We start from the raw sequence: 25,549 nt of genomic DNA on the forward strand, positions 1-25,549 counted from the left end.
TGTTCACTCAATAGTGGCAGAATTTCTTTTCCTTTTTTCTTCTATCCGCTCCCGAGTGTGGCGGGTGAAGGGAAGTCGCGATAAGTATATCCCTCTTATTTAAGGAGGGCTATTCTTGCAAAGGAGGCAATTCAGAGAAGGTTCACGAGGTTGATTCCTGAGATGAAGGGGTTGTCTTATGAAGCAAGGTTGAGCAGATTGGGCCTGTACACATTGGAGTTTAGAAGAATGAGAGGTGATCTTATTGAACCGTATAAGATTCTGAGGAGGCTCGACAAGGTAGATGCAGAGAGGATGTTTCCCCTCGTGGGGGGAATCTAGAACTTGGGGGCATAGTTTCAGAATAAGGGGTCACCCATTTAAAATGGAGATGAGGAGGAGTTTCTTTCCTACGAGGGTCGTGAATCTTTGGAATTCTCTATCCCAGAGAGCTGAGGAGGCTGGGTCATTGAATATATTTAAGGTGGAGAGAGACAAATTTATGAATGATCAGGGAGTCCAGAGTTATGGGCGGGGAAGTGGAGTTGTGGCCAAGATCCGATCAGCCATGATCTTATTGAATGGAGGAGCTGGCTCGAGGGGCCGAATGTCCTCCTCTTGCTCCTATTTCTTATGGAATGAGGGCGGGGCAGGGGGGTGTCCTGAGGTACAATTCAGGTGTTTTACCCAAATAGCCACTCTTGAGTTGTATCGGGCTTATAAATCAACGTAAAAGTTTGAAGTCATTTACCTGACTGTTTACGTATTGAAGTAGTCAGTGTCAGTTGGATATTTGACTGTGTGAGCCACCCTAATCAGATCTGATCTCCCTCTTCTGTGCCCTTGTTACATCTGGACTCGACTATTCCAGTGCTCACCTGGCTGGCCTCCCACCTTCCATCCTCCGTAAACTTTGAGCTCATCCAAAACTCTGCTGCCCGTATCGTAACTCGCACCAAGTGCCCCGTTCATCCATCACCCCTGTGCTCGCTGACCTATATTAGCTCCCGATCCGGCAAAATCCTCATCCTTGTGTTCAAACCTCTCCATGGCCTTGCCCCAACCTCCTCCAGCCCTACTACCCTCTGAGATCTCTGCGCTCCTCCAATTCTGGCCTCTTGAGTACCCTGATTTTCATCGCTCGGGCTTTTGCGGTCATGCCTTCAGTTGCCGAAGCTTTAAGCTCGGGAATTCCCTCCCGAAACCTCTCCGTCTCTCTACCTCTATCTCCCTTTTAGATGCTCCTTAAACCCGACCTCCACCTGTCCGAATATTTCCCTATGTGACCCGTTGTCAATTGTCTATTTATGCTCCTCTGAAGCACATTGGGTCGTCTTACGATGTTAAAGGCACTACACAAATGCAAGTTGTTGTCCACAACAGTAGTTACTGGATAAAAAAGAAAAGACTTGCATTTATATAGTGCCTTTCACAACCACCTGACATCTGAAAGCGCTTTACAGCCAATGAAGTACTTTTGAAGTGTAGTCATTGTTGTAATGTAGGAAACGCGGCAGCCAATTTGCGCACAGCAAGCTACCACAAACAGCAATGTGATAATGACCAGATGATCTGTTTTTTGTTATGTTGATTGAGGGATAAATATTAGCCAGGACACCGGGGATAACTCCCCTGCTCTTCTAAGAAAAAGTGGCATGGGATCTTTTATGTCCACCTGAGAGAGCAGACAGGGCCTTGGTTTAACGTCTCATCTGAAAGACGGCACATCAGACAGTGCGGCACACTCTCAGCACTGCACTGCAGTGTCAGCCTAGATCTTTGTGCTCAAGTCTCTGGAGTGGGACTTGAACCCACAACCTTGTGACTCAGACAAGTGTGCTGGCCATTGAGCCACAGTGATAGTGACGAGGAGCTGGATCGCTCGCTAACTTTCTATCCCCCTTCCCTAGCCTTGGCTTCTGAGGAAAACTGGAGTCTTCGCGTCAGCACCTTGGTTGGGATTGGTTACATTGAATGTACAGCACAGAAACAGGCCATTCGGCCCAAGCGCATCGCACGAGCCTCCTCCCATCCTCTTCATCTCACTCTGTCAACATATCCTTCTATCCCTTTCTTCATGTGTTTATTTATCTATCTTCTCCTTTAACTGCATCTGTGCTATTCGCCTCACCCACTCCCTGTGGCAGCAACTTTCACATTCTCACCACTCTCTGGCTAAAGAAGTTTCTCCTGAATTCCTTATTGGATTTATCAGTGATAATCTTGTATTTATGGCCCCTAGTTCTGGTCTCCCCCACATGTTGATCCAACAACAACAACAACTTGTATTTATATAGTAACATAGTGAAACGTTCAAAGGCCCTTAGCAGGATTATTATCAGATAAAAAAAACTTGACACCGAGCCGCATAAGTAGAGATTAGGGCAGGTGACCAAAAGCTTGGTCAAAAACATGGCTTTTAAGGAGCGTCTTGAAGGAGGAAAGAGAGGCGGAGTGGTTTCGGGAGGGAGTTCCAGATCTCGGGGCCCAGGCAACAGAAGGCACGGCCACCAATGGTTGAGCGATTATAACCAGGGATGTTCAGGAGGGCAGAATTTAGAGGAGCACAGACATCTCTGGGTGGGTGGGGGGAGGGGTTTATGGGATTCAGGCTGGGACTTCACAGCCCTGAGTGTAGGCCCCGGTCTTCACTAACTAAGTTGTGCATTTGCCAACTGGATCTGTTGGAGGAGCTGAAAGTTGATTTGCCAGCAAGTGCTGGTTGTAACTTTCCCTTAATTGGGTGCGATTATGGCCCCATTATGCTTCCCTCGGCAAATGTAAAATGAAACCGTATGAAACAAACATAACATTAAAAGCGCTCTGGTTAACACTGTGCAATGTTGAATGAATGTTCATTCAGTAGCTTAATATTTTGAGTGTCTGATACAACAAGGTCATTCGCGTTCTTTGCCTTGGGGCTTTGGGGGAGGTGAGTGATGGTTGAACAATACGCCATGCTAACTGCCTGAAAGGGCAGGGAAGCAAATTCAGTAGTCAACTTTCAAAACTCTAATTCTGCCCTCTTGAGCATCCCTGATTATAATCGCTCAATCATTGGTGGCCGTGCCTTCTGTTGCCTAGGCCCTAATATTTGGTATTCCCTCCCTAAAGCTCTCCACCTCTCTTTCCTCTTTCAAGACGCTCCTTAAAACCTACCTCTTGACCAAGCTTTTGGTCACCTGCGCTAATTTCTACTTATGTGGCTCGGTGTTAATTTTTTTTATTGCAAATGGGGAATGTTTCCACTCTGTATCCCTCGGTTGTTCACTGGGCACTGCCCGCCCCTGCTGATCCACTGGGGTAGCTCTCCGTCAAAGATCCCTGTCACAAAATCCATGGCCTACCAATCCTCGCGCAGTGTGTTCTGGCCATCAAACCCTAAAACCTCACGCTTCACCATTGCTGCATGCTGCGTAATTGAAAGAATGAAAGACTTGCATTTCTATAGTGCCTTTCACAACCAACTGTCGTCTCAAAGCGCTTTACAGCCATTGAAGTATTTTTGAAGTGTAGTCACTGTTGTAATGTGGGAAACGCAGCAAGCTCCAACAGCAATGTGATGACCAGATAATGTTTTTTTTTGTGGTCATGTTGATTGAGGGATAAATATTAGCCAGGACACCAGGGATAACTCCCCTGCTCTCCTTTGAAATAGTGCCATGGGATCTTTTACATCCACCTGAGAGAGTAGCCGGGGCCCCGTTTTAATGTCTCATCCGAAAATCGGTACCTCCGACAGTGCAGCTCTCCCTTGGCGCTCATCTTCATCATTATCAATAAGAGCAGACATTGATGAGATTCAACACTGCCTACAGTGCGCCAGTGCAGCCTTCGGCTGCCTGAGAAAAAGAGTGTTCGAAGACCAGGCCCTCAAATCTGCCACCAAGCTCATGGTCTACAGGGCTGTAGTAAAACCACCCTCCTGCATGGCTCAGAAAATGGACCATGTACAGTAGACACCTCAAGTCGCTGGAGAAATACCCCCAACGACGTCTCCGCAAGATCCTGCAAATCCCCTGGGAGGATAGACGCACCAACATCAGCATCCTCGACCAGGCCTACATCCCCAGCATTGAAGCACTGACCACACGATCAGCTCCGCTGGGCAGGTCACATTGTCCACTTGCCAGACACGAGACTCCCAAAGCAAGCGCCCTACTCGGAACTCCTTCATGGCTAACGAGCCAAAGGTGGGCAGCGGAAACATTACAAGGACACCCTCAAAACCTCCCTGATAAAGTGCATCCCCACCGATACCTGGAAGTCCCTGGCCAAAGTTCGTTTTAAGTGGACAAAGAGCATCCGGGAGGGCGCTGAGCACCTCGAGTCTCATTGCTGAGAGCATGCAGAAACCGAGCGCAGACAGCGGAAAGAGCGTGCGGCAAACCTGTCCCACCCTCTCTCACCCTCAACGACTATCTGTCCCACCTGTGACGGGGACTGTGACTCTTGTATTGGATTGTTCAGCCACATAAGGACTCCTTTTCAGAGTGGAAGCAAATCTTCCTCAATTTCGAGGGACTGCCTATGATAGAATGCTGAGGGAGTCACGCTCTTTCCGCTGTCTGCATGCTCTCGGTGATGAGACTCGAGGTGCTCAGCGCCCTCCCGGATGTGCTTCCTCCACTTAGGGCAGTCTTTGGCCAGGGATTCCCAGGTGTCAATGGGGATGTTGCACTTTATCAGAGAGGCTTTGAGGGCGTCCTTTTAACGTTTCCGCTGCCCACCTTTGGCTTGTTTGCCGTGAAGGAGTTCCGAGTAGAGCGTTTGCTTTAGGAGTCTCTTGTCTGGCATGCGAACTATGTGGCCTGCCCAGCGGAGCTGATCAAGTGTGGTCAGTGCTTCAATGCTGGGGATGTTGGCCTGGTCGAGAACACTAATGTTGGTGCATCTGTCCTCCCAGGGGATTTGTAGGATCTTGCAGAGATATCGTTGGTGGTATTTCTCCAGTGACTTGAGGTGTCTAATGTTCATGGTCCGTCTGTGAGTCATACAAGAGGGGGGTATTACTACAGCCCTGTAGACCATGAGCTTGGTGGCAGATTTGAGGGCCTGCTCTTCGAGAACACTTTTCCTCAGGCTGCGCTGGTACACTGGAGGCGGTGTTGAATCTCGTCAATCCCTCAGCACTGCACTGAGTGTCAGCATAGATTTATGTGTTCCAGTTCCTGGAGTGGGACTCGAACCCACAACCTTCTGACTTGGAGGCGAGAGTGCTGCCCACTGAGCCACAGCTCACAACTGAGCAGTTGCTGTGGCCAGTCTCTCCCGAGGTCGGAGCTGTCTGTTCAAACAACCGCCTGAAAACTGAATTGAGGAAGGAATGTTTGAACAGGGAGGCCGGGCGCGAAGCGAAGAATCTGAAGCATGCACAGTTGGAGAAGACACAGGTTGTCAGCAGTTTGCCTGACGAGGACACGGAGATGAAGTAGAGGATCTTCCCTGGCTTGCAGCTGACATTCAGAGACATTCCTGGGCGGTTGGGTTATGGCCTGCTTAGTGAGACGGGGAATCCAGTGTGTCTTGTGCCCTCGCTTTGTCTTTTCACCTCCTGACGACTTGCGCCCTTCCTCCGTGGGCCGTCCTTTGGACACGCGAGTGGGTTGGCGGGATGGGGGAGTTGGAGGAACACTCCAACGCGGGTAGATGGGGTGGGCCAGAATTTCCATTCTCCCGACCACATCTACGGTTCGGGTTGACCCCCCAGAGGCTTGTCTTGCGGAAATCACCCAGCGAAAATGGAGGTTAGATTTATGAGCGCATTGTGTCAGTTGAGTGGAGAGGGAATATAATTCGGTTTGGACTCTGAACTGACTAATGCCACGATGTCTGCACGTGTGAGGTTAACTTGCAAACCTTCTGTTTCATTTTTCCCTTTTTCCATTCTCTCAATTTCTTTCTCTCTCTTTAAATTGTTTTAAGTTGCCGAGCGCAAAATCTAGGCTGACACTCCCAGTGCAGTATTGAGGGGGTGCTGCACTGTCAGAGGTACTGTCTTTCGGATTAGACGTTAAACCAAAACTCCGTCAGCCCTCTCAGATGGACGTAAAAGATCCCACGGCACTATTTTGAAGAAGAACATGGGAGTTCTCCCCGGTGTCCTGACCAATATTTATCCCTCAACCAACATCACTAAAAAAACAGATTATCTGGTCATTATCACATTGCTGTTTGTGGGAGCTTGCTGTGCGCAAATTGGCTGCTGCATTTCCTACATTACAACAGTGACTACACTACAAAAGTATGTCATTGGCTGTAAATCACTTTGGGACAGCCGGTGGTTGTGAAAGACGCTATATAAATGCAAGTCTGTCTTACTTTCATTCTCCAGCTTCGCTTCATCTGAAAGCGTTGAGCTGTTTTGGGGATTGGTTGAGGGCTGCGGGGACCAACTCGAGCCCAGCTTAATCCATCGTCGCCATCACTGCAGCAATTAGACTTTTTGTAATTGGTCGTTGCAGACGCTTTGAATATTTTTCTCCGCTGAACTGCTGGAAGATGCAAAGAGTTAATTGGCAGATGTGTCGGTGTCTGGTCCTCGTAGATAAGTCAACAGCTTTGAAGTATGGCTGTGCGCGAACCTGCTGGAGGTGATGCTGGCAGGCACAGCAAGCTAATCAATCTCCTCAGATAAGACTTGAAAGTAATACTGCTGTTATATCCAAAGGACAGGAAAGGCTGCTGAATTTATTAACCATCTGCTTGGTAATCAGGAAGGATTCTCCCCTCCCCCCCTCCCTCCCCGGGTATACTGGCAGTTTGTTCACTCTGTACTCACTGTGTTGCCCTCTCTGTCATTAATACTTTTGCGGGGTGTGAGTGAGTGTGCATGTCGCAGCCACGCTGATCAAAGTCGGGCAAAGCCACATTTAAGTCCTTTTAATCTCGCCTCTCTTTCCTCTCCCCCTCTCTCGGACTCCCCCTCTCCCCCTCTCTCGGACTCCCCCTCTCCCCCTCTCTCGGACTCCCCCTCTCCCCCTCTCTCGGACTCCCCCTCTCCCCCTCTCTCGGACTCCCCCTCTCCCCCTCTCTCGGACTCCCCCTCTCCCCCTCTCTCGGACTCCCCCTCTCCCCCTCTCTCGGACTCCCCCTCTCCCCCCTCTCTCGGACTCCCCCTCTCCCCCCTCTCTCGGACTCCCCCTCTCCCCCCTCTCTCGGACTCCCCCTCTCCCCCTCTCTCGGACTCCCCCTCTCCCCGACTCCCCCCTCTCTCGGACTCCCCCTCGCCCGGACTCCCCCTCTCCCCCCTTGCTCGGACTCCTCACCTGCCACCCATCGCCACTCTCTCTTTCATCTCTCCCCTTCCTTTTTTCTCTCTGGTTTCTACCCCACTCTTCCTCTTCCCCTGCACCTCCTGGGTGCATTTTCAAAATCATGCCAGATTTTGCGGTTAGCGGCAGACGGACACTTGCCATCCATGACACTTGCACTTGTCCCCAGACTTTCTGTGGGATTTTGTACTGGAACTTGTGGTGATTTGGGTGTCGGAACAGCGCAGCGCCCCCTACAGGGTATCAGGGACCTGTGTGACCAGGGCAAGCAACGTGTCGTTTCCTTAACCAATCAGATTGAAGAATCCTTACTGAGATGTGCAGAGTCTGGAGCAGGAAGTATCTGGTAGAATAGTTAATTCAATGTCAAAACCGGGACAATAAGCGAAATAAAGAGGGGGAAAGAAAGATGGGATTAAGAGAGGAACTAATTTTTTTTTTAAAAAAGGCATAGATGAGCATTTCAGCAGCAGATGAGCTGAGGCAGGGACGGAGTTGGGTGATGTTCCGGAGGTGGAAATAGGCGGTCTTAGCGATGGCGCGGATACGTGGTCGGAAGCTCTTCTCAGCGTCACGTACGATGCCGAGATTGCGAATGGTCTGGTTCAGCTTCATGCAGTTGCTAGGCAGAGGGACGGAGTCTGTGGCAAGGGAACCCAGGATTCGTCCGTGCAGACTCCCGAAATGTTCATTGCTCTGCTCCTCCCTTCCCAGAAGCCGGGAGAGTCGAGGCGGCGGGGAACTCTGAGGGAAGCGGAGGGAATCTTTCACTTGTGGTGGGAAGCCAGCTCGATTGGCCGAGGAGCGAGGCGATGACAGATAACTTGCTGGAGGTCTTATTCTCTTTGCTGATTCATTAAAACAAAAACATTCAAGCTCTTCACCTCCTCACTCAGAACAATCGGTGTGTGCTGGAGATGACTCGGGATACTTTGCTTGTAATTAAAGACTCGAGTTTGTTTTCCTAAAGACCCGAAAATAATGGAAGGCACGATGATGTGGCCCGGCTGCCCAGAAGCTGCTATTTAATGAATCACTCCCCAATTGCTGAGCAAGTTGCATATATTTACACTTCAATGTGCCAGAGATTAAAATTACTGAAGACTTTCTCCGCAGTCTTTGGGGAGTCCCCAACAAAAAAGTGTGTGACGGTGGAGGAGAATTAGAGAGGCACTGCCTTTAATGAGGGCATTGTGTTACTGAGCGCCTGGCCATGAGGGGCTGGTGCAGATTTGGATTCCGTGCAGAAGGAGAAAGGAAGCAGAATGTCGCAAGATATTAATGAATCTGCTTTTGGGAATGAACACCCACAGCGTAGTGCAGGAGTACAGTAGTTATGTTACTGGACTGGTAATCCAGAGGCCCAGATTTATAATCCAGAGTAAGGGAGTAAAAATTCCACCATGGAAGAATTTAATTGTTTTATATATTTAAAAAAAAACTGATCATGCTTGTTGGCTTCTTGTTAAAAACCCAACTGGTTCACTAATGTCCTTTTAGGGAAGGAAATCTGCCATCCTGGCCACACTCTTGGCTGGCCCCTCACATTCTACCTGACGTAAACTAGAGGTGATCCCAAAACTTGGCAGCCCGTGTCCTAACTCGCATCAAGTCCCGCTCACCCATCACCCTTGTGCTCACTGACCTACATTGGCTCCCGGTTAAGCAATGCCTCGATTTCAAAATTCTCATCCTTGTTTTCAAATCCCTCCATGGCCTCGCCCCTCCCTATCTCTGTAATCTCCTTCAGCCCCACAACCCCCCGAGATGTCTGCGCTCCTCATATTCTGCCCTTTCGAGCATCCCTGATTATAATCGCTCAGCCATTGGTGGCCGTGCCTTCTATTGCCTGGGCCCCAAGCTCTGGAACTCACTCCCTAAACCTCTCTGCCTCTCCACACCTCTCCTTCAAGACGCTCCTTAAAACATACCTCTGTGACCAAGCTTTTGGTCACCTATGCTAATTTCTAATTGTGCAGCTCGGTGTCAAATTTATGTCTCGTAATACTCCTATGAAGCACCTTTAGGATGTTTCACTACGTTAAAGGCGCTATATAATTACAAGTTGTTGTTGTCTAATCTGGTCTGGGCCGATATGTGACTCCAGTCCCCACACCGACACGGTTGACCCTTAACTGCCATTCAAGGTTGCCAAGCAACCCATTGGTGGTGGTGGCGGCGGGAGCAATTTGAGGTGAGGAACTGGAGCTCACCTTACATTGGCCAAACTGCGGCTCATTGTGGCTTTATTTTTGTTTAGAGCAGGTCTTTCCGACCCGCGTGCTCTGTGAAACCGGCAGCGTTACTTTGGGTTGTCAGCAATTGGGTGAGGCACAGAGGTCGTGAATTGGAAGCAGTAGCACAGGGCTTGTGCAATATAAATTTCTATCGCACCTTTCACGACCTTGGTACCTCCCAAACATTCTTCTCAATTCATTGAGGTTTAGAAGAATGACAGGTGATCTTTTTGAAACATACAAGATTCTGAGGCAGCTTGACAGGGTAGATGCAGAGAGGATGTTTCCCCTCGTGGGGGAATCTAGAACTAGAGGGCATAGTTTCAGAATAAGGGATCATCCATTTAAAGACAGAGATGAGAAGGAATTTCTTCTCTGAGGGTCATGAATCTTTGGAATTCTCTTCCCCATAGAGCTGTGAAGGCTGGGTCTTTGAATATATTCAAGGCTGAGATAGACAGATTCTTGAACTATAGGGGAGTCGAGGGCTATGGGGAGTGGGCAGGGAAGTGGAGTTGAGGCTAAGATCAGGCCGGCCATGATCTTATTGAATGGCAGAGCAGGCTCGAGGGGCCGTATGGCCTACTCCTGCTCCTAATTCTTAGGTACTTCTACAGTGCTATTAGGGAGGGAATTCCAGGATTTTATATGTCCAAAAATCTATCGATCTCAGCCTTGAATATACTCAACGACTGAGCAGCCTCGGCCCTCTGGGGCAGAGAATGCCAAAGATTCACCACCCTCTGAGTGCAAAAAATTCCTCCTCATCTCAGTCCTAAATGGCCGACCCCTTCGGTGAATCATCAGCAGCAGCTGCAGTCCAAAAAAAACCAAAATGGTGGCAGAACTTATGATGTGAAATTGTTGGACTTGGCGTTGAGTCCGGAAAGGTTGTGAAGTGTTTTTATTTCAGATTTGATGTTGCTTTTGTTGCAGCGGCTGCGGAGATCGGCTGTCGACATAGGTGTTTGGTGCAGTTTGATTATATTTGAGTTTATCCGGGATTAAATTACTGGCAATTGCAACACGGGGTAATAATGTCAGTTCAGTCGAAAAATTGAATCCAAGTATCGTTGTGCGGCCAACTGACAGCCCAGTGAATAAATGCCTGACTCCTTATTCCATTAGCCCTCAAACATGTCGTGTTCAACCTCGTTACTAAGACTCAAATATTGATTTAATGATTATAAGTAGATTATTTCACTCAATCGGAACTAGCTTGAGAATGTAGAGATTGGTGATTCCCTTTTAACCTGTCTTCCATTATTTATTCTTTCCGGTTTTAATTTGATCGGAACCATTTAGGCTTCAATTAGCCTCCTCTTCCTCTTCTTCCTCCTCTTCCTCTTCCTCCTCCTCTCTCTTCCTCCTCCTCTCTCTTCCCCCCCCCCTCTTCCTCCTCCTCTCTCTTCCCCCCTCCTCCTCCTCGTTTTCAAGTCGGATCCCTCTGCACCGTCTCTAACTCGAAGTCGTCAAAACTGTTTCTGTGCGTGGTGCCAAAAGGTTGAGTGTCGGTTGTGAAATATGCTTCAATGGCGAGGAGTGGGGGGAGGCATCCGTATGCGAGAATATTCCCTATGGTCTAAAGCCTCGGAATCTTTTTACGCCAACGTTTTTGGGACTGGAGGAAGGTATACAGTGGTGTTCCCCAGGGGTCGGTTCGAGGACCACTGCTTTTCCTTATGTATATTAATGACTTGGATGTGGGAGTACAGACCACAATTTCAAAATTTGCAGATGACACAAAACTTGTAAGTATAATGAACAATGAGGAGGATAGTGATAGACTTCAAGAGGACATATGCTGGTGGAACGGGCGGACATGTGGCGAATTTAACACAGAAAAGTGTGAAGTGATACATTTTGGTAGAAAGAATGAGGCGAGGCAATATAAACTAAAGAGTGCAATCCTAACGGGGGTGCAGGAAGAGAGAGACCTGGGGGTATATGTGCACAAATTGTTGAAGGTGGCAGGGCAGGTTGAGACAGCGGTTAAAAAAGCATACGGGATCCTGGACTTCATGAATGGAGGCACAGAGTACAAAAGTGTGGAAGTTATGATCCTGTATAAAACACTGGTTCGGTCCCAGCTGGAGTACTGTGTCCAATTCTGGGCACTGCACTTTAGGAAGGATGTGAAGGCCTGAGAGAGGGTGCAGAAAAGATTTACGAGAATTATTCCAGGGATGAGGGACTTCAGTTACGTGGATAGACTGGGGAAGCTGAGGTTGTTCTCCTTAGAGGAGAGGAGATTTGATAGAGGTGTTCAAAATCATGAGGGGTCTGGACAGAGTAGATAGAGAGAAACTGTTCTCGGGGGAAGGGTCGAGAACCAGAGGACACAGATTTAAGGTGATAGGCAGAAGAATCAAAGGCGACATGAGGGAAACCTTTTTTACGCAGCGAGTGGTGAGGAATCTGGAATGCACTGTCTGAAGGAGTGGAGATAGACTCAATCACGGCTTTCAAAAGGGTGTTGGATAAGTACCTGTAATAGAGCACCACCTACTGGACTACTGATATATTAATAAAGGGTCATGTGGCACAGTCACATGATAGTTTCTGTTAAGAGCCATCTTGTACAGTATGTGCTTGTTAGTGATGTCGTAAAGATATCACAGTACCTGAAGGCAAAACGATTTGTAGGCCTACGGGGAAAGGGCAGGGGAGTGGGGACTAGCTGAAGTGCTTTTGCAGAGAGCCGGCACGGGCTCGACGGGCTGAATGGCTATCTTCCACGCTATAACCATTCTATGATTTTATTCTACGATTCTAATGATAATTCCCCTTGTGTTCCTCTCGCAGATTCTGGTTGATTCCATTATTCCAGGCCAGGGAGGCCCGATGCTGTACGAAAACGTGACTGTGGCCGAGGAGAGCCCCATACTCCGAGACTTGGTGTTCAGCCCAGACTACCAGCACATCTACGCCATGAGCGACAAGCGGGTAACTAAAGCCACCTCCGTTACAGCCCAATTTTAGCTGGTTTCGCTCTAGGCTGCTCTCCATTGACACACGGATCCACCAAAGCCTCGCCCGTCGGCCTATTCGACCATGGGGGCATACCACAGCCGCACGCACTGGCAACGGCTCCTCGCGTGCTTTACAGCAGCGGCTCACCGAGTTGCGATTATAAAGCCGGGAACTTCGATCTTCCCCTGAACCTGGGGTGGGATGACACCGACTGCAAATAAATGAGTGGGCAGGTTCTCCTTGGTTCAGGCGAGGCTGTTGTTGGCAATATTGAATCTGCCTCAGAGTCAGTCGGGGTTTTCGAGGTGCCCAGGCCCCCTCCAGTTGACCAAGTATCACCCGGGGCAGATATGGGCCCTTCAGTACTGGGTGCTGTGTTTCCACCCCACAATCCGGTTCAAATAAAACTCCGAATGAATGCTGATATTATGTTGTTTTGAGAGTATCAGTATCGGAGAACAAGACACTCGCTGACGTACCAGTGTGATGGATGGATACCCTGAGTGTCAGCGATACCCAGGAGTGAGTTGCAGGCTGCAATCTGATCGAGGGGTTCAGAGGTTTATATATAGAATAACAGATAGCCGGGAGTGAGGTACAGGCTGCAATCTAATCGATGGGTGTGGTGGATTTATATATAGAATAACAGATACCCGGGAGTGAGTTACAGGCTGGAATCTAATCAAGAGTCATGCGAACATAAGAAATAGGAACAGGAGTAGGCCATATGGCCCCTTGAGCCTGCTCCGCCATTCAGTAAGATCATGGCTGATATGAGCAATGCCCGAATAGGGCTTGAACCCTTGACCCTCAGATTAAAAGTCTGATGCTCTGCCGACTGAGGTATCCGGGCTCTTGTACAGGCTCCCCGGGGGGGCGGTGTGTGAGGTCAGCATACCAGCTAATGTGCAGGAAGTGAGTTAAATGCTGGAATGTAATGGAGGTGGTTTATATATAAATTGGAACAGATTCGTGGGAGAGAGTTACAGTGGGAATCTAATCGAAAGGCTCACATAGTTTTAAATAGAGAACAATGGATTTATGGGAGAGAGTTACTGGCCTTCCCACCCGTACCTCGCTGAAGTGACCATTTTCCTCTCCTGGTAGGTCAGAAATCCTCACTGCTAGCCCCCTTGCCCAGCGACCCTCCAGTTACCAACCTCCACCCCCCTCTCCTCCCCCACCCCCCTCTCCTCCTCCCCCCCCCCCCCCCCCCCCCGGGAGCCTGTACACACCTCACCACCCCCTCGCCCCTGGGGAGCCTGTACACTGACCTCACTTCCCCCCCCCCCCCCCCCCCCCCCCCAGCAGCCTGTACACACTCACTCTCCTCGGGGAGACTGTAGTATACTGGCCTCATTCTCCCCGGGGAGCCTGTACATTGGCCTCACTCCTCCCCCCTCCCCCCCTCCCTTGCGGGGAGCCTGTACACAACTCTTCCCTGCCACCCCCCCATCTCTATAACCTCCTCCAACCCTCTCGAGATCTCTGCGTCCTCCAATTCTGGCCTCTTGCGCACCCCCGATTTCCATTGACGACCGTGCCTTCAGCTGCCTGGGCCCTAAGCTCTGGAATTGCCTCCCTCAACCTCTCCGTATCTCCGCCTCTCCTCGTTCAAGCAAAGCGTGGTAGAAGTGTGGAACACCCTACACGTTACAGAACATTACAAGTTACAAGTGCCCCCCTGATGTATTGCTCCTGCAGATCCTCCGCTGCTTCAGACTGGAGCTCTGCTCGAACGTACTTGCACAATGAGCTAACTGCAGTGTTTTGTTGGCTCGTTAAACTGTCTGGCTGCCCATTTTATATCAAAATAAAAGATTCGATTAGCGCCGAGATATTTTGTTGTATTTTTAAAAAAACATTTTTTTTTTTTTTTACAAGTACAATACACCCTTCTTCCCCCTCCCCCCACCCCAGACACGTGCGGATCGAGAGTAGGACAGTTTGCTTGCCAGCCCGAGTACTATTCCCGGCGCTCTCTGACACTGAGCATCTGTCTGTTGAAGCCGCTACCTGTTTAAGTGCCTCTGATTTAAGAGCTTGATTGATGAAGGCATCTACAAGCACACACACATAGTCAGCAGGATAGCAAGCTGGCTCGGGTGCTGACGTGCTGTATTCTGGCCAAACATGACAGGCAGCTTAGTCGCTGAGCTCCTGGGGGAGATGGGGAGTGGGGGAAGGCCGGGGGGGGAGGAGGGGGAAAGGGACCTGTTCTGATGGACCAATAAGGGTAACCGTGGATTGTCGCTCGGCTAGTGTGGCACCGCAGCGGTCGGGGGAATCCCGCGCGGGGACCGGTTATTTTTGCGTGGAAGAAACCACACCCACACCCGCAAATGTGAACGGGCCGCGCAGCCCGTTAAAGGATCCGCGCATGGGGATAAAAAACAATGAAGGAACATTGATCAGTGGCCTGCTGTTTCCGCTAGTTCGCGCTGGATTTTTTTTCGCCGCCATTTGCCCGAAATCGGCGACACCAGCACCCTAATATTTGTTCAAACGGGCATGGGATTGGCGATTGTGGAAACTCTACCCTGACAAGTGCCCCCTCTTTTAAGGGCACCACTGATATAAGAAGCATAATTGGGCCCGATTGAACGAAAAGAAGCTTGACATGAGAAACAGGAACTTTCCTAACAAAATGATAACACAGCGAGGAAGCTCCCGCTACATCGTGTGGTCCCCAGCGGTCAAGGAAGGTGTACCGGCAGACACCATGCCCTCCCTCTTTAAGGTCGCTCCCGGGAACAGGGGAGGATACAAGAGCGATTGGGATTGGGTTTCCGTATACCTCCAGCTCAGCTGGTTCGACCAGGGTCCCGGGCTTCACTTTGTTTATGTGTACGTGGCCCCTTTAATGGGCTGCGAGCCCCATTCAACTTTCTCCGCGTGCGTGATTTTTTTTTCCCCCCAAAAGCCGGTGAGCGGCCTGCGCAGGACCTCCAGCGCGCAGCTTAATGGGAGCGTCGGTCCCGGGTCAAAGGCAGCGTCGTGCCCGTTGATCTAATCAATGCCCACTCCCTGCGGTCCCGCTCTGCAGTTTGATGGGTGGTATGCACAACGCAATTTGTTGATGACGCATTTGTCTTTCTTGAAATTTTTTTTAAAAAAATCATCTTTTTAAAAAAAAACATATTTATTCTATTTGAGGAAATATGCCGTGTTTTATTAAATTGCTCCTTGTAGGAATGTTGGGCCTGATTGGGACTCTATCTGTCAACCCATTGTCTCTCATCCGTTGTGGCTTTGTGCGGCACTTAATTAAAATCTGAGGGCCTTTTCATTCCCTTAATGTTGTATTAATGCGAGATAATCGTTTATTCTGTCTCCTTCCTCTATGAAGCATCTATGTTTCCTCTTAAAAGGGCCTTGCCTATAATCATCATCATAGGCAGTCTCTCTGAGTCAAGGATGACTTGCTTTCGCATTAAAAATGAGTTCTTGGGTGACTGATGAGTCCGATGGGGGAACTACAATCTCTGCCACAGGTTGGGCAGAAGGTGGTTGAAAGGACTTTGGTTGAAGTGCTTGGGTTGTCGTGCACTCCTTCCGCCCTTTGCGCTTGGTCCCCCGCTTGCTCCCAGCGAAGCGACTCGAAGTGTTCAGCGCCTTCCCAGATTATTCTCTTCTACTTTAAGCGATCGTGCGCCCAGGATTACCAGGTGTCGGGAATGTTGCACTTCTTCAAGGAGGCCTTGAGGGTGTCCTTGAAGCATTTGCTTGCCCGTAATAATGATCCGTGGTCCCACAATCATAGGATATACGGCACAGAAACAGGCCATTCGGCCTAACCAGTCCATGCCGGCGTTTATGCTCCACTCGAGCCGCCTCCAGTCTTTCCTCATCAAATTCTATCAGCATAACCCTCTCTTCCCTTCTCATGTCTAAGCTCCCCTTAATTGCATTGATACTATTTGCTTCAACCACTCCCTGTGGCAGCGAGTTTCACATTCTCACCACTCTCCTGGGTAAAGAAGTTTCTTCTGAATTCCCTATTGGATCTCTTGGTGACTATCTTATATTGATGGCCTCTAGTTATGCTCCTCCCCACAAGTGGACACACTCTCTGTGAACATAAGAACATAAAAAATAGGAGCAGGAGTAGGCCATTCGGTCCCTCAAGCCTGCTCCACCATTTAATAACATAATGGCTGATCTTCTACCTCAACTCCAGTTTCCTATCAGGAAAAATTGAGTAGATTTGGCCCATACTCTCTGGAGTTTAGAAGAATGATATGTGATCTTATTGGAACATAAGATTCTGAGGAGGATGGACAGGGTAGATGCTGAGAGGTTGTCTCCTCTGGCTGGAGAGTCCAGAACTCTGGTATAGTCTCAGGATAAGGGGGGGGCCATTTAAGACTGAGATGAGGAGGAATTTCTTCACTCAGAGGGTTGTGAATCTTTGAGTTCTCTACCCGGAAGGGTTGTGGATGCTGCGTCATTGAGTATATTCAAGGCTGAGATTGATAGATTTTTGGACTCTCGGGGAATTGAGGGATATGGTGATCGGGTGGGAAAGTGGAGTTATGGTCGAAGATCAGCCATGACCTTATTGAATGGCGGAGCAGGCTCGAGGGGCCGAGTGGTCTACTCCTGGCTTCTTGTTATGTTCTTAAACCCAGGGATACAGCACGCATGGACACGGTTCAAGGTTGGGACCTGTGACGCCATTCAAATGCTTTGCCCTGATCCCTTTGCTGAGTCAGTCAGCCAAGCACCTGCGGCAGCAAAGTTACAAATGCCAGTTGGCTCTCGGAAACGGGCAGAAAGATTTGGGTTCCTCTCCCGACACCAGCTGGTGCTGGCTAGGCTCCGCTCGTCTTCTCTGTTTTGCCCACCGCGATGTGTGTGGCAGTGGTGGAGCTTGGGTGCAGAGCGGCATCTGACAGTTCAGAGTCGCTGCCAGTTTTGTCTTTTCAGCCAATGGCTTGGCCCAAGTCGCTGTCAACAAACCAGTAATTGGCTCGACCATAAGCTCATTGCCCATTCCATCGCAAGGATGGCTTGTGAGGTGGCTTGCTGAGGTCCCTGGAACTCTGAATAATAGCACAGCAGGAGTCAACAATAGCACTCAAGGGGGTGCTTTGGCAGGAACTTTCATGTTCATCAAGGATGAGGGATGTTGGTTCTGAGGAATTCAATTACCATCTCATGAGTGTTCCCAGATTAGCATCACAGGGTTGGAGGCAGAGTCAAGTTCCCAATGCTTTAGCTGGACATATGGTACCAGAGATGAAAGACTTCTGATGCGTGCAGAGACTGGAGAAGCTGGCGTTCTTCTCCTTGGAGCAGAGAAAATTAAGAAGAGATTTAAGAGAGGTGTTCAAAATCATGAAAGGTTTTGCTCGAGCAACTAAGTAGAAAGTGTTCCCAGTGGCAGAAGGGGTCGAATATCCACAGTGAATTGTGACAATTTGGAATGCACTCCCTGAAAGGTTGGAGTAAACGGTTTCAATGGTAACATTCAAAAGGGAATTGGATAAATACTTGAAGGGAAAACATTTACAGGGATTTGCGGGGGAGCAGGGGGAGTGAGATTAATTGGACAACTCTACCAAAGAGCCGGGAGAGACACACTGGGCCGAATGGCCTCCTTCTGTGCTGTATCATTCTATGATTCTACATGTCTTGGTTTGAAACTCCTAAGAACATCTCTTTCTGCACCAGCATGACACTTTTTCACCCATTTCTCATCCTGTGACTCCCTCGCTCTCTGAGTTAGGTCGCCAAACAGGAGCAGTGGGCCCGCGTCTCCTCGCAACTGGGCCGGTGCTGGCCCAGTCTCCCTTCAGGTAGGCCCATATCACTGAGTGGATAGAGGGGACTCTGAGATGGGGCTGAACCCTGGTCCCAGATTTGGAAAGGCAAGTGAAATGAGGCTTTTGAACCCATGTGTTAAGTTATGAGGAGAGAGCATTGTTGTGAGCAGGAATTCAGGAGGGGGCCGAGGTGGTGGGGGTGGGGGAGGTGGGGTGGGTGTGTGCGTGTGAGCGCAGGGTTTTTGGTCTGCATTCCCTTAAATGATGAAACCGCCCAACAGAACAATTGTGCATTCTGCCCTTCAGAGCTATCTGTGTCTGGAGGGAGAATTTATCGGTTGTGCAACAGTCGGGTACAGATGGTGGATTAACTTCTTCACTGTTGGATTAAGAGAATCGCGCAACATTACAGTGTGTTGGGCTCGGTGTGGTTTCTTTTCCTGCAGTGCACAGCTACCAAGACCCGACTTGTGGCCTTGAGGTCTAATTTAATTTGGTGAAGTCCAGTCTTAGCAAGAGACCTCCGTCACCTCTGTCCCAAACAAAGAGTCATTGGTTTGGCTTCTCTCTCAGGCTGGATTAGTTGAACTTTAAAGTGGTATCCGTGCGAGGAGGGGAGGGGTTGGTCAGGCTATCGGCTCCTGGTTTCTGTCGAGTGATCGCACACCTCAGCAGTTGCATGGGAACACCACCACCTCCCAAGTTCCCCTCCAAGTCACAGTTGGAAATATATATATTTTTTAAATGTGTTCCTTCATGGGATGTGGGCGTCGCTGGCAAGGCCAGCATCTCTCAGAACCATAGAAATTTACAGCACGGAAGGAGGCCATTTCGGTCCATCGTGTCCGTGACGGCTGACCAAGAGCTATCCAGCCTAATCCCACTTTCCAGCTCTTGGTCCGTAGCCCTGTAGATTACGGCACTTCAAGTGCACATCCAGGTACTTTTTAAATGTGGTGAGGGTTTCTACCTCTACCACCCTTTCAGGCAGCAAGTTCCAGACCTCCACCACCTTTTGGGTGAAGAAATTCCCCTCACATCACCTCTAAACCTCCTACCAATTAGTTTAAATCTATGCCCCTGGTTGTTCCCTCTGCTGAGGGAAATAGGCATTTAATACCCATCTCTAATTGCCCTTGAGAAGGTGGTGGTGAGCCGCCGCCTTGAACCACCATTCTTTGCAGCGGTTTGTACAACTGAGTGGCTCGCTAGGTCATTTCAGAGGGCAGTTAAAAAATCAAGCAGGTTACTTTTGGACTGGAGTCACATGTAGGCCAGACCGGATAAGGACAGCAGATTTCCTTCCCGAAAGGACATTAGTGAACCAAATGGGTTATTAATGACAAGGAGGTCCACATATTTTCCCTCGTAGTTGCGTCGGCGTGCAGCAGTGGGAAAGATGCCATGCGGGCCGCTCACCGGCTGCCCCATTGTAAATACGGCGCATGCGCGGAAATTTAAAGGGACCGCGCACTAAACATAAGAATTAGGAGCAGGAGTGGGCCATTCGGCCCCTCGAGCCTGCTCCGCCATTTAATAAGATCATGGCTGATCCGATCATGGACTCAGCTCCACTTCCCTCCCCGCTCCCCATAATCCCTTATTCCCTTATCAGTTAAGAAACTGTCTATTTCTGTCTTAAATTTATTCAATATCCCGGCTTCCACAGCTCTCTGAGGCAGCGAATTCCACAGAATTTCAACCCTCTGAGAGAAGAAATTCCTCTTCATCTCTGTTTTAAATGGGTGGCCCCTTATTCTAAGATTATTCCCCCTAGTTCTAATCTCCCCCATCCTCTCTGCATCCACCTTGTCAAGCCCCCTCATAATCTTATACGTTTCGATAAGATCACCTCTCATTCTTCTGAATTCCAGTGAGTAGAGGCCCAACCTATTCAACCTTTCTTCATAAGTCAACCCCCTCATCTCCGGAATGAACCTAATGAACCTTCTCTGAACTACCTCCAAAGCAAGTATATCCTTTCTTAAATATGGAAACCAAAGCTGTTATGTCTCAAATAAAGCAATGTGACTGAGTACTGTAGACTTGGATAAGTGTGACCCTTGTCTCTTTATTCTGACTCCAGAGTGCTCGCACAACATGGGGAGGCCTGCTTATATGCAGTGCTCCCAAGGGATGCTGGGATCCCTTGGGACGCCAACATATGCGCCCCTCTGGTGGTGGTAGAATGCTGATTATAAGGTGTTGCATACATAACAAAAATTGCACGCAGTATTCCAGGTATGGCCTCACCAATACCTCTATAACTGTAACAAGACTTCCCTGCTTTTATACTCCATCCCCTTTGCAATAAAGGCCAAGATTCCATTGGCCTTCCTGCTCACTTACTGTACTTGAATACTAACCTTTTGTATTTCATGCACCAGGACCCCTAGGTCCTGCTGTACTGCAGCACTTTGCAATTTTTCTCTATTTAAATAATAAATTGCTCTTCCATTTTTTTCTGCCAAAGTGCATAACCTCACACTTACCAACATTATACTCCATCTGCCAAATTTTTACCCACTCACTTAACCTGTCTTTTGCAGGTTTTTTGTGTCCTCCTCTCACATTGCTTTTCCTCCCATATTTGTATCGTCAGCAAACTTGGCTACGTTACACTCAGTCCCTTCATCCAAATCGTTACTATAAGATTGTAAATAGTTAGGGTCCCAGCACTGATCCCTGCGACACTCCACTAGTTACTGATTGCCAACCATAGAATGAACCATTTATCCCGACTTTCTGTTAGTTAGCCAATCCTCTATCCATGCTAATATATTGCCCCCAACCCCATTAACTTTTATCTTGTGCAGTAACCTTTTGTGTCAAAAGCTTTCTGGAAGTCCAAATACACCACATCCACTGGTTCCCTTTTATCCACCCTGTTTGTTACATCCTCAAAGAATTCCAGCAAATTTGTCAAACGTGACTTCCCCTTCATAAATCCATACTGACTCTGCCTGACCGAATTATGCTTTTCCACATGTCCTGCTACTGCTTCTTTAATAATGGACTCCAACGTTTTCCCAACCATAGATGTTAGGCTAACTGGTCTATAGTTTCCTGCTTTTTGTCTGCCTCCTTTTTTAATTCGATTGCAGTTTTCCAATCAGCTGGGACCTCTCCAGAATCCAGGGAATTTTGGTAAATTACAACCAATGCATCCACTATCCCTGCTGCTACTTCTCAAGACCCTAGGATGCAAGCCATCAGGTCCAGGGGATTTATTTTCCTGTAGTCCCTTTATCTTACTGAGTACCACCTCCTTAGTGATTGTGATTGTATTAAATTCCTCCTGCCCCCCCCCCCCCCTCCCTCTATCCCCTTGACTATCCACTGTTGGGATATTTTTAATGTCCTCTACTGTAAAAACTGATACAAAATATTTGTTCAGAGTTTCTGCCAGCTGCATTTTCCCCATTATTAATTCTCTGGTCTCATCTTCTAAGTGACCAAAATTTACTTTAGACACACTTTTCCTTTTTATGGCTGATCTTCGACCTCAATTCCACTTTCCTGCACTATCCCCATATCCCTTGATTCCCTTAATATCCAAAAATCTAGCAATCTCTGTCTTGAATGTACTCAAAGACTGAGCCTCCCCAGCCCTCTGGGGTAGAGAATCCCAAAGATTCACCACCCTCTGAGTGAAGAAGTTTCTCCTCATTTCAGTCCTAAATGGCCGACCCCTTATTCTGAGACACTGACCCCTGGTTGTGGTCTCCCCAACCAGGGGAAACATCCTCCCTGCAACTACCCTGTCAAGCCCTGTAAGAATTTTGTATGTTTAAATGAGATCACCTTTCATTCATCTAAACTCTAGAGAATATAGGCCTAGTCTGCTCAATCGCTGCTCACAGGACAATCCCTCCATCCCAGAAATCAGGCTGGTGAACCGTCATTGCATTCCCTCAATGGAAAGTATATCCTTCCTTAGGTAAGGAGACCAAAACTGTACACAATACTCCAGGTGCAGTCTCACCTGGGCCCTATATAATTGCAGTCAGACATCTTTACTCATCCTTTTGTAATAAAGACCAACATACCATTAGCTTTCTTAATTGCTTGCTGTATCTGCATGTTAATTTTGCCTTCTAAAAGCGACAGGCCGAGCAGAACAAAGTGCAGCTTATTGTCCACCACCAACCTCTTCAAGGGCAACTCGGGATGGGTGATAAATGTCGGCTTTGCTGTACACCGACAATAATAAAGAAATGCACTGGCGGATCTCCTGTGGCAGTCCTCTGTTTAAAGAGGTTTAGAGGGGGGATGAGGAACATTCCTTCACTCAGAGTGGTGGGGGTCTGGAACTTGCTGCCTGAAAGGGTGGTAAAGGCAGAAACCCTCACCGCATATAAAAAGTACTTAGATATGCACTTTAAGAACCGTAATCTACAGGGCTACGGACTTGGTGCTGGAAGATAGGATTAGGCTGGGTATTTCTTTTATGACTGGTGCGGGCGCGATGGGCCGAATGGCCTTCTGTGTGGTAATTTTTCTCTGATTGTGGTATTTATTGTGTGTGTCGAGGCAGCACATGTTGGGTGTGATGCCCTCCACGGTCAAATGGCCTGGCACCTGAAAAATTGTCCCCCCGTGTGAAGTGCCGGCTTCCTCTCCAGGATCTGTCGAACCACATTCCAGAGGGAGTCATTGCCTTCGGTAAAGGAAGGAGATGATTGTCGGGGGAGGACAATAAATAATATGTCGTACGATGTACCTCGGACAAAGCCTAATGGATTGTCTGAATCAGACTTCTTTGGCCTGGGAAGTTCTTAAACTGATTGATTTCTGCGTAAACAGACTCGCCTGCGGAAACTCAGCAGATAGGTTTGTGTATTGATTGCTGCGGTGGTCAATATGGTCACGTGTGGTGAATGTCACCACCTCTGCCATCCGTGTTACTGCTGCCACATGGGGACTGGACGAGTAATGGGGGTGGGATGGGAGGGAGGGAAGGAGCACTGTCGGACATCCTGCTGAATGTGCAGGCCTTGGGCCGAGCTGCCCGGTCTCTGGCTTGTCATCATGTTGGTACTGGTGCCGGCGATGCTCTTTGACCTGGTGCCGGGGGATGGGGGTCAGTATTTGAGCTTGTATAATGAGCCTAATGGTCGGTGTTTGTTGTTTGGACAGGTGACCCGGGTCCCGGTAGAGAGCTGCGAGCAGTATGAGAGCTGCGAGGTATGCCTGGGCTCCCGCGATCCACACTGCGGCTGGTGTGTGCTTCACAACGTGTAAGTAGACTCCTCCTCCTTGCTCCTTGGCAACTAATGCTGTCATGGCTTGTCACGCAGGCCAGAGTCGCAATAGGCTGGACGATGCGCGGTGACTGGTGAATACTCGTGGAACGTGTTGCCGACTGGTGCGGTCGGTGCTGACTCTCTGCCAACGGCGGCTGGGGCACAGACCTTCTGTCTGAGGCTGAACCAGACTGTACACAACCTTGGTGTCATATTTGACCCTGAAATGGGCTCCCTACCACACATCCGTGGCATAACCAAGACCGCCTATTTCCACCTCAGTAACATCGCCCGTCTCCGCCCTTGCCTCAGCTCAACCGCTGCTGAAGCCCTCATCCGTGCCTTTGTTGCCTCTAGACTTGACTATTCCAACGCACTTCTGGCTGGCCTCCCACATTCTACTCGACTTAAACTAGAGGTGATCCAAAACTCGGCTGCCTGTGTCCGAACTCGCACCATCCCGCTCACCCATCACCTTTGTGCTCGCTGACCTACATCAGCTTCCAGTTAAGCAACGTTTCGATTTCAAAATTCCCATCCTAATTTTCAAATCCCTCCATGGCCTCGCCCCTCCCGATCTCTGTAATCTCCTCCAGCCCCACAACCCCCCCATCCCCGAGATTTCTGCGCTTCTCTAATTCTGCCTTCCTGAGCATCCCTGATTGTAATCACTCAACCATTGGTGGCCGTGCCTTCTGTTGCCTTGGCTTCAAGCTCTGGAACTCCCTGCCTAAACCTCTCTGCCCTCTACCTCTCTTTCCTCCTTCAAGACGCTCCTTAAAATCTACCTCTTTGACCAAGCTTTTGGTCACCTGCGCTAATTTCTACTTATGCGGCTCAGTGTCAAATGTTTAATCGCATAATACTCCTGTGAAGCGCCTTGGGATGTTTCACTACTTTAAAGGTGCTATGTAAATATAAATCGTTGTTGTAAGTGGTTTAACAGTTAACATGAACTGGTTCTGGGCGCCTGCGTGGGTCTAAGAGAGATTTTCCAGTCCCCACCAGTGCCACCCCCACCCTCCTTGGGGCTGGGTTTCACTTGGCCGCTTGCAGAAGATTATGTTGATGCTCGAGATGCAGGAAGTTACGATGCTCCGGCCAACATGATTGTATGGGGCAGGCTTGATGGACCAGTTGGTCTTTTTCCGTCTGACGTTTTTGTGTCTTCGTATTATTGTCTTCTAATGTTGCTGAGAAGTTGCGGGAGGGGAGATCCTAAATCTGGAACAGGGCTACAGCACTCGAAAACCAAAGCATGGGGCAAGTGTAGGAAGAAAGAAAGGCAAGCATTTATATAGCGCCTTTCATGTCCTCAGGACGTCCTAAAGCGCATTACAGCCAATGAAGTACTTTTGAAGTTCAGTCTTTGTAATGTGGGAAAAGCGGCAGCCACTATGCACACAGCAAACTCCCACAAACAGCAATGTGATGATGACCAGATCATTTGTTTTCAGTTATGTGGGTTGGCCCAGGACACCAGGTAGACCTCCCCATGCTCCTCATAATAGTGCTGCAGGATCTTTTATGTTCGGCCGGGCAGATGGTTTAATGTCTCATCTGAAAAATGGCATCTCATTCAGTTCTGCACCGGAGTGTGTCAACCTTGATAGTGTAGCACAGGAAGTATTTCTTTACACAGACGGTAATCAAGAGGCTGGTGAAGGTTGATGGGAAGGCTGAGGACACAACCCGCGACTCAGCTAAGAACCAGCCATTTGTAATGCGGTGGCGGAGAGGGATGGGGGTGTTGGGCGGAGGTGGGGGTGTGTGAGTGGGTGAGGTGGGCGCGGGGAAGGGGGTGTGGGTGGGGGAGAGGGGGTGGGTGTGTGGTGGGGGAGAGGGGGTGGATGTGTGGTGGGGGAGAGGGGGTGGGTGTGTGGTGGGGGAGAGGGGGGTGGGTGTGTGGTGGGGGAGAGGGGGGTGGGTGTGTGGTGGGGGAGAGGGGGGTGGGTGGGTGGGTGGGGGAGAGGGGGTGGGTGTGTGGTGGGGAGAGGGGGGTGGGTGTGTGGGTGGGGGAGAGGGGGGTGGGTGTGTGGTGGGGAGAGGGGGGTGGGTGTGTGGTGGGGGAG

At 49.2% G+C, this 25,549-nt stretch overlaps 1 protein-coding gene and 1 non-coding gene across 3 annotated transcripts in view; one reads left to right on the forward strand and one right to left on the reverse strand.

Annotated features, from left to right (window-relative positions):
• LOC139277349 (plexin-A1-like) overlaps positions 1-25,549 on the forward strand; it is a 633,908-nt gene that overhangs the window by 313,134 nt on the left and 295,225 nt on the right. For both annotated transcript variants that reach the window (XM_070895706.1, XM_070895705.1), the window contains exons 4-5: positions 12,296-12,436; positions 23,371-23,471. In XM_070895706.1, the coding sequence (XP_070751807.1) occupies positions 12,296-12,436; positions 23,371-23,471 (242 nt within the window). The remainder of the gene's footprint in view (positions 1-12,295; positions 12,437-23,370; positions 23,472-25,549) is intronic.
• Positions 13,245-13,316, reverse strand: trnak-uuu (transfer RNA lysine (anticodon UUU)). The gene has a single exon. It is a non-coding gene; the product is annotated as a tRNA-Lys (tRNA).

Source organism: Pristiophorus japonicus, chromosome 12 (genome assembly GCF_044704955.1).
Source record: "Pristiophorus japonicus isolate sPriJap1 chromosome 12, sPriJap1.hap1, whole genome shotgun sequence".
In the NCBI taxonomy this organism is placed as follows: domain Eukaryota; kingdom Metazoa; phylum Chordata; class Chondrichthyes; family Pristiophoridae; genus Pristiophorus; species Pristiophorus japonicus.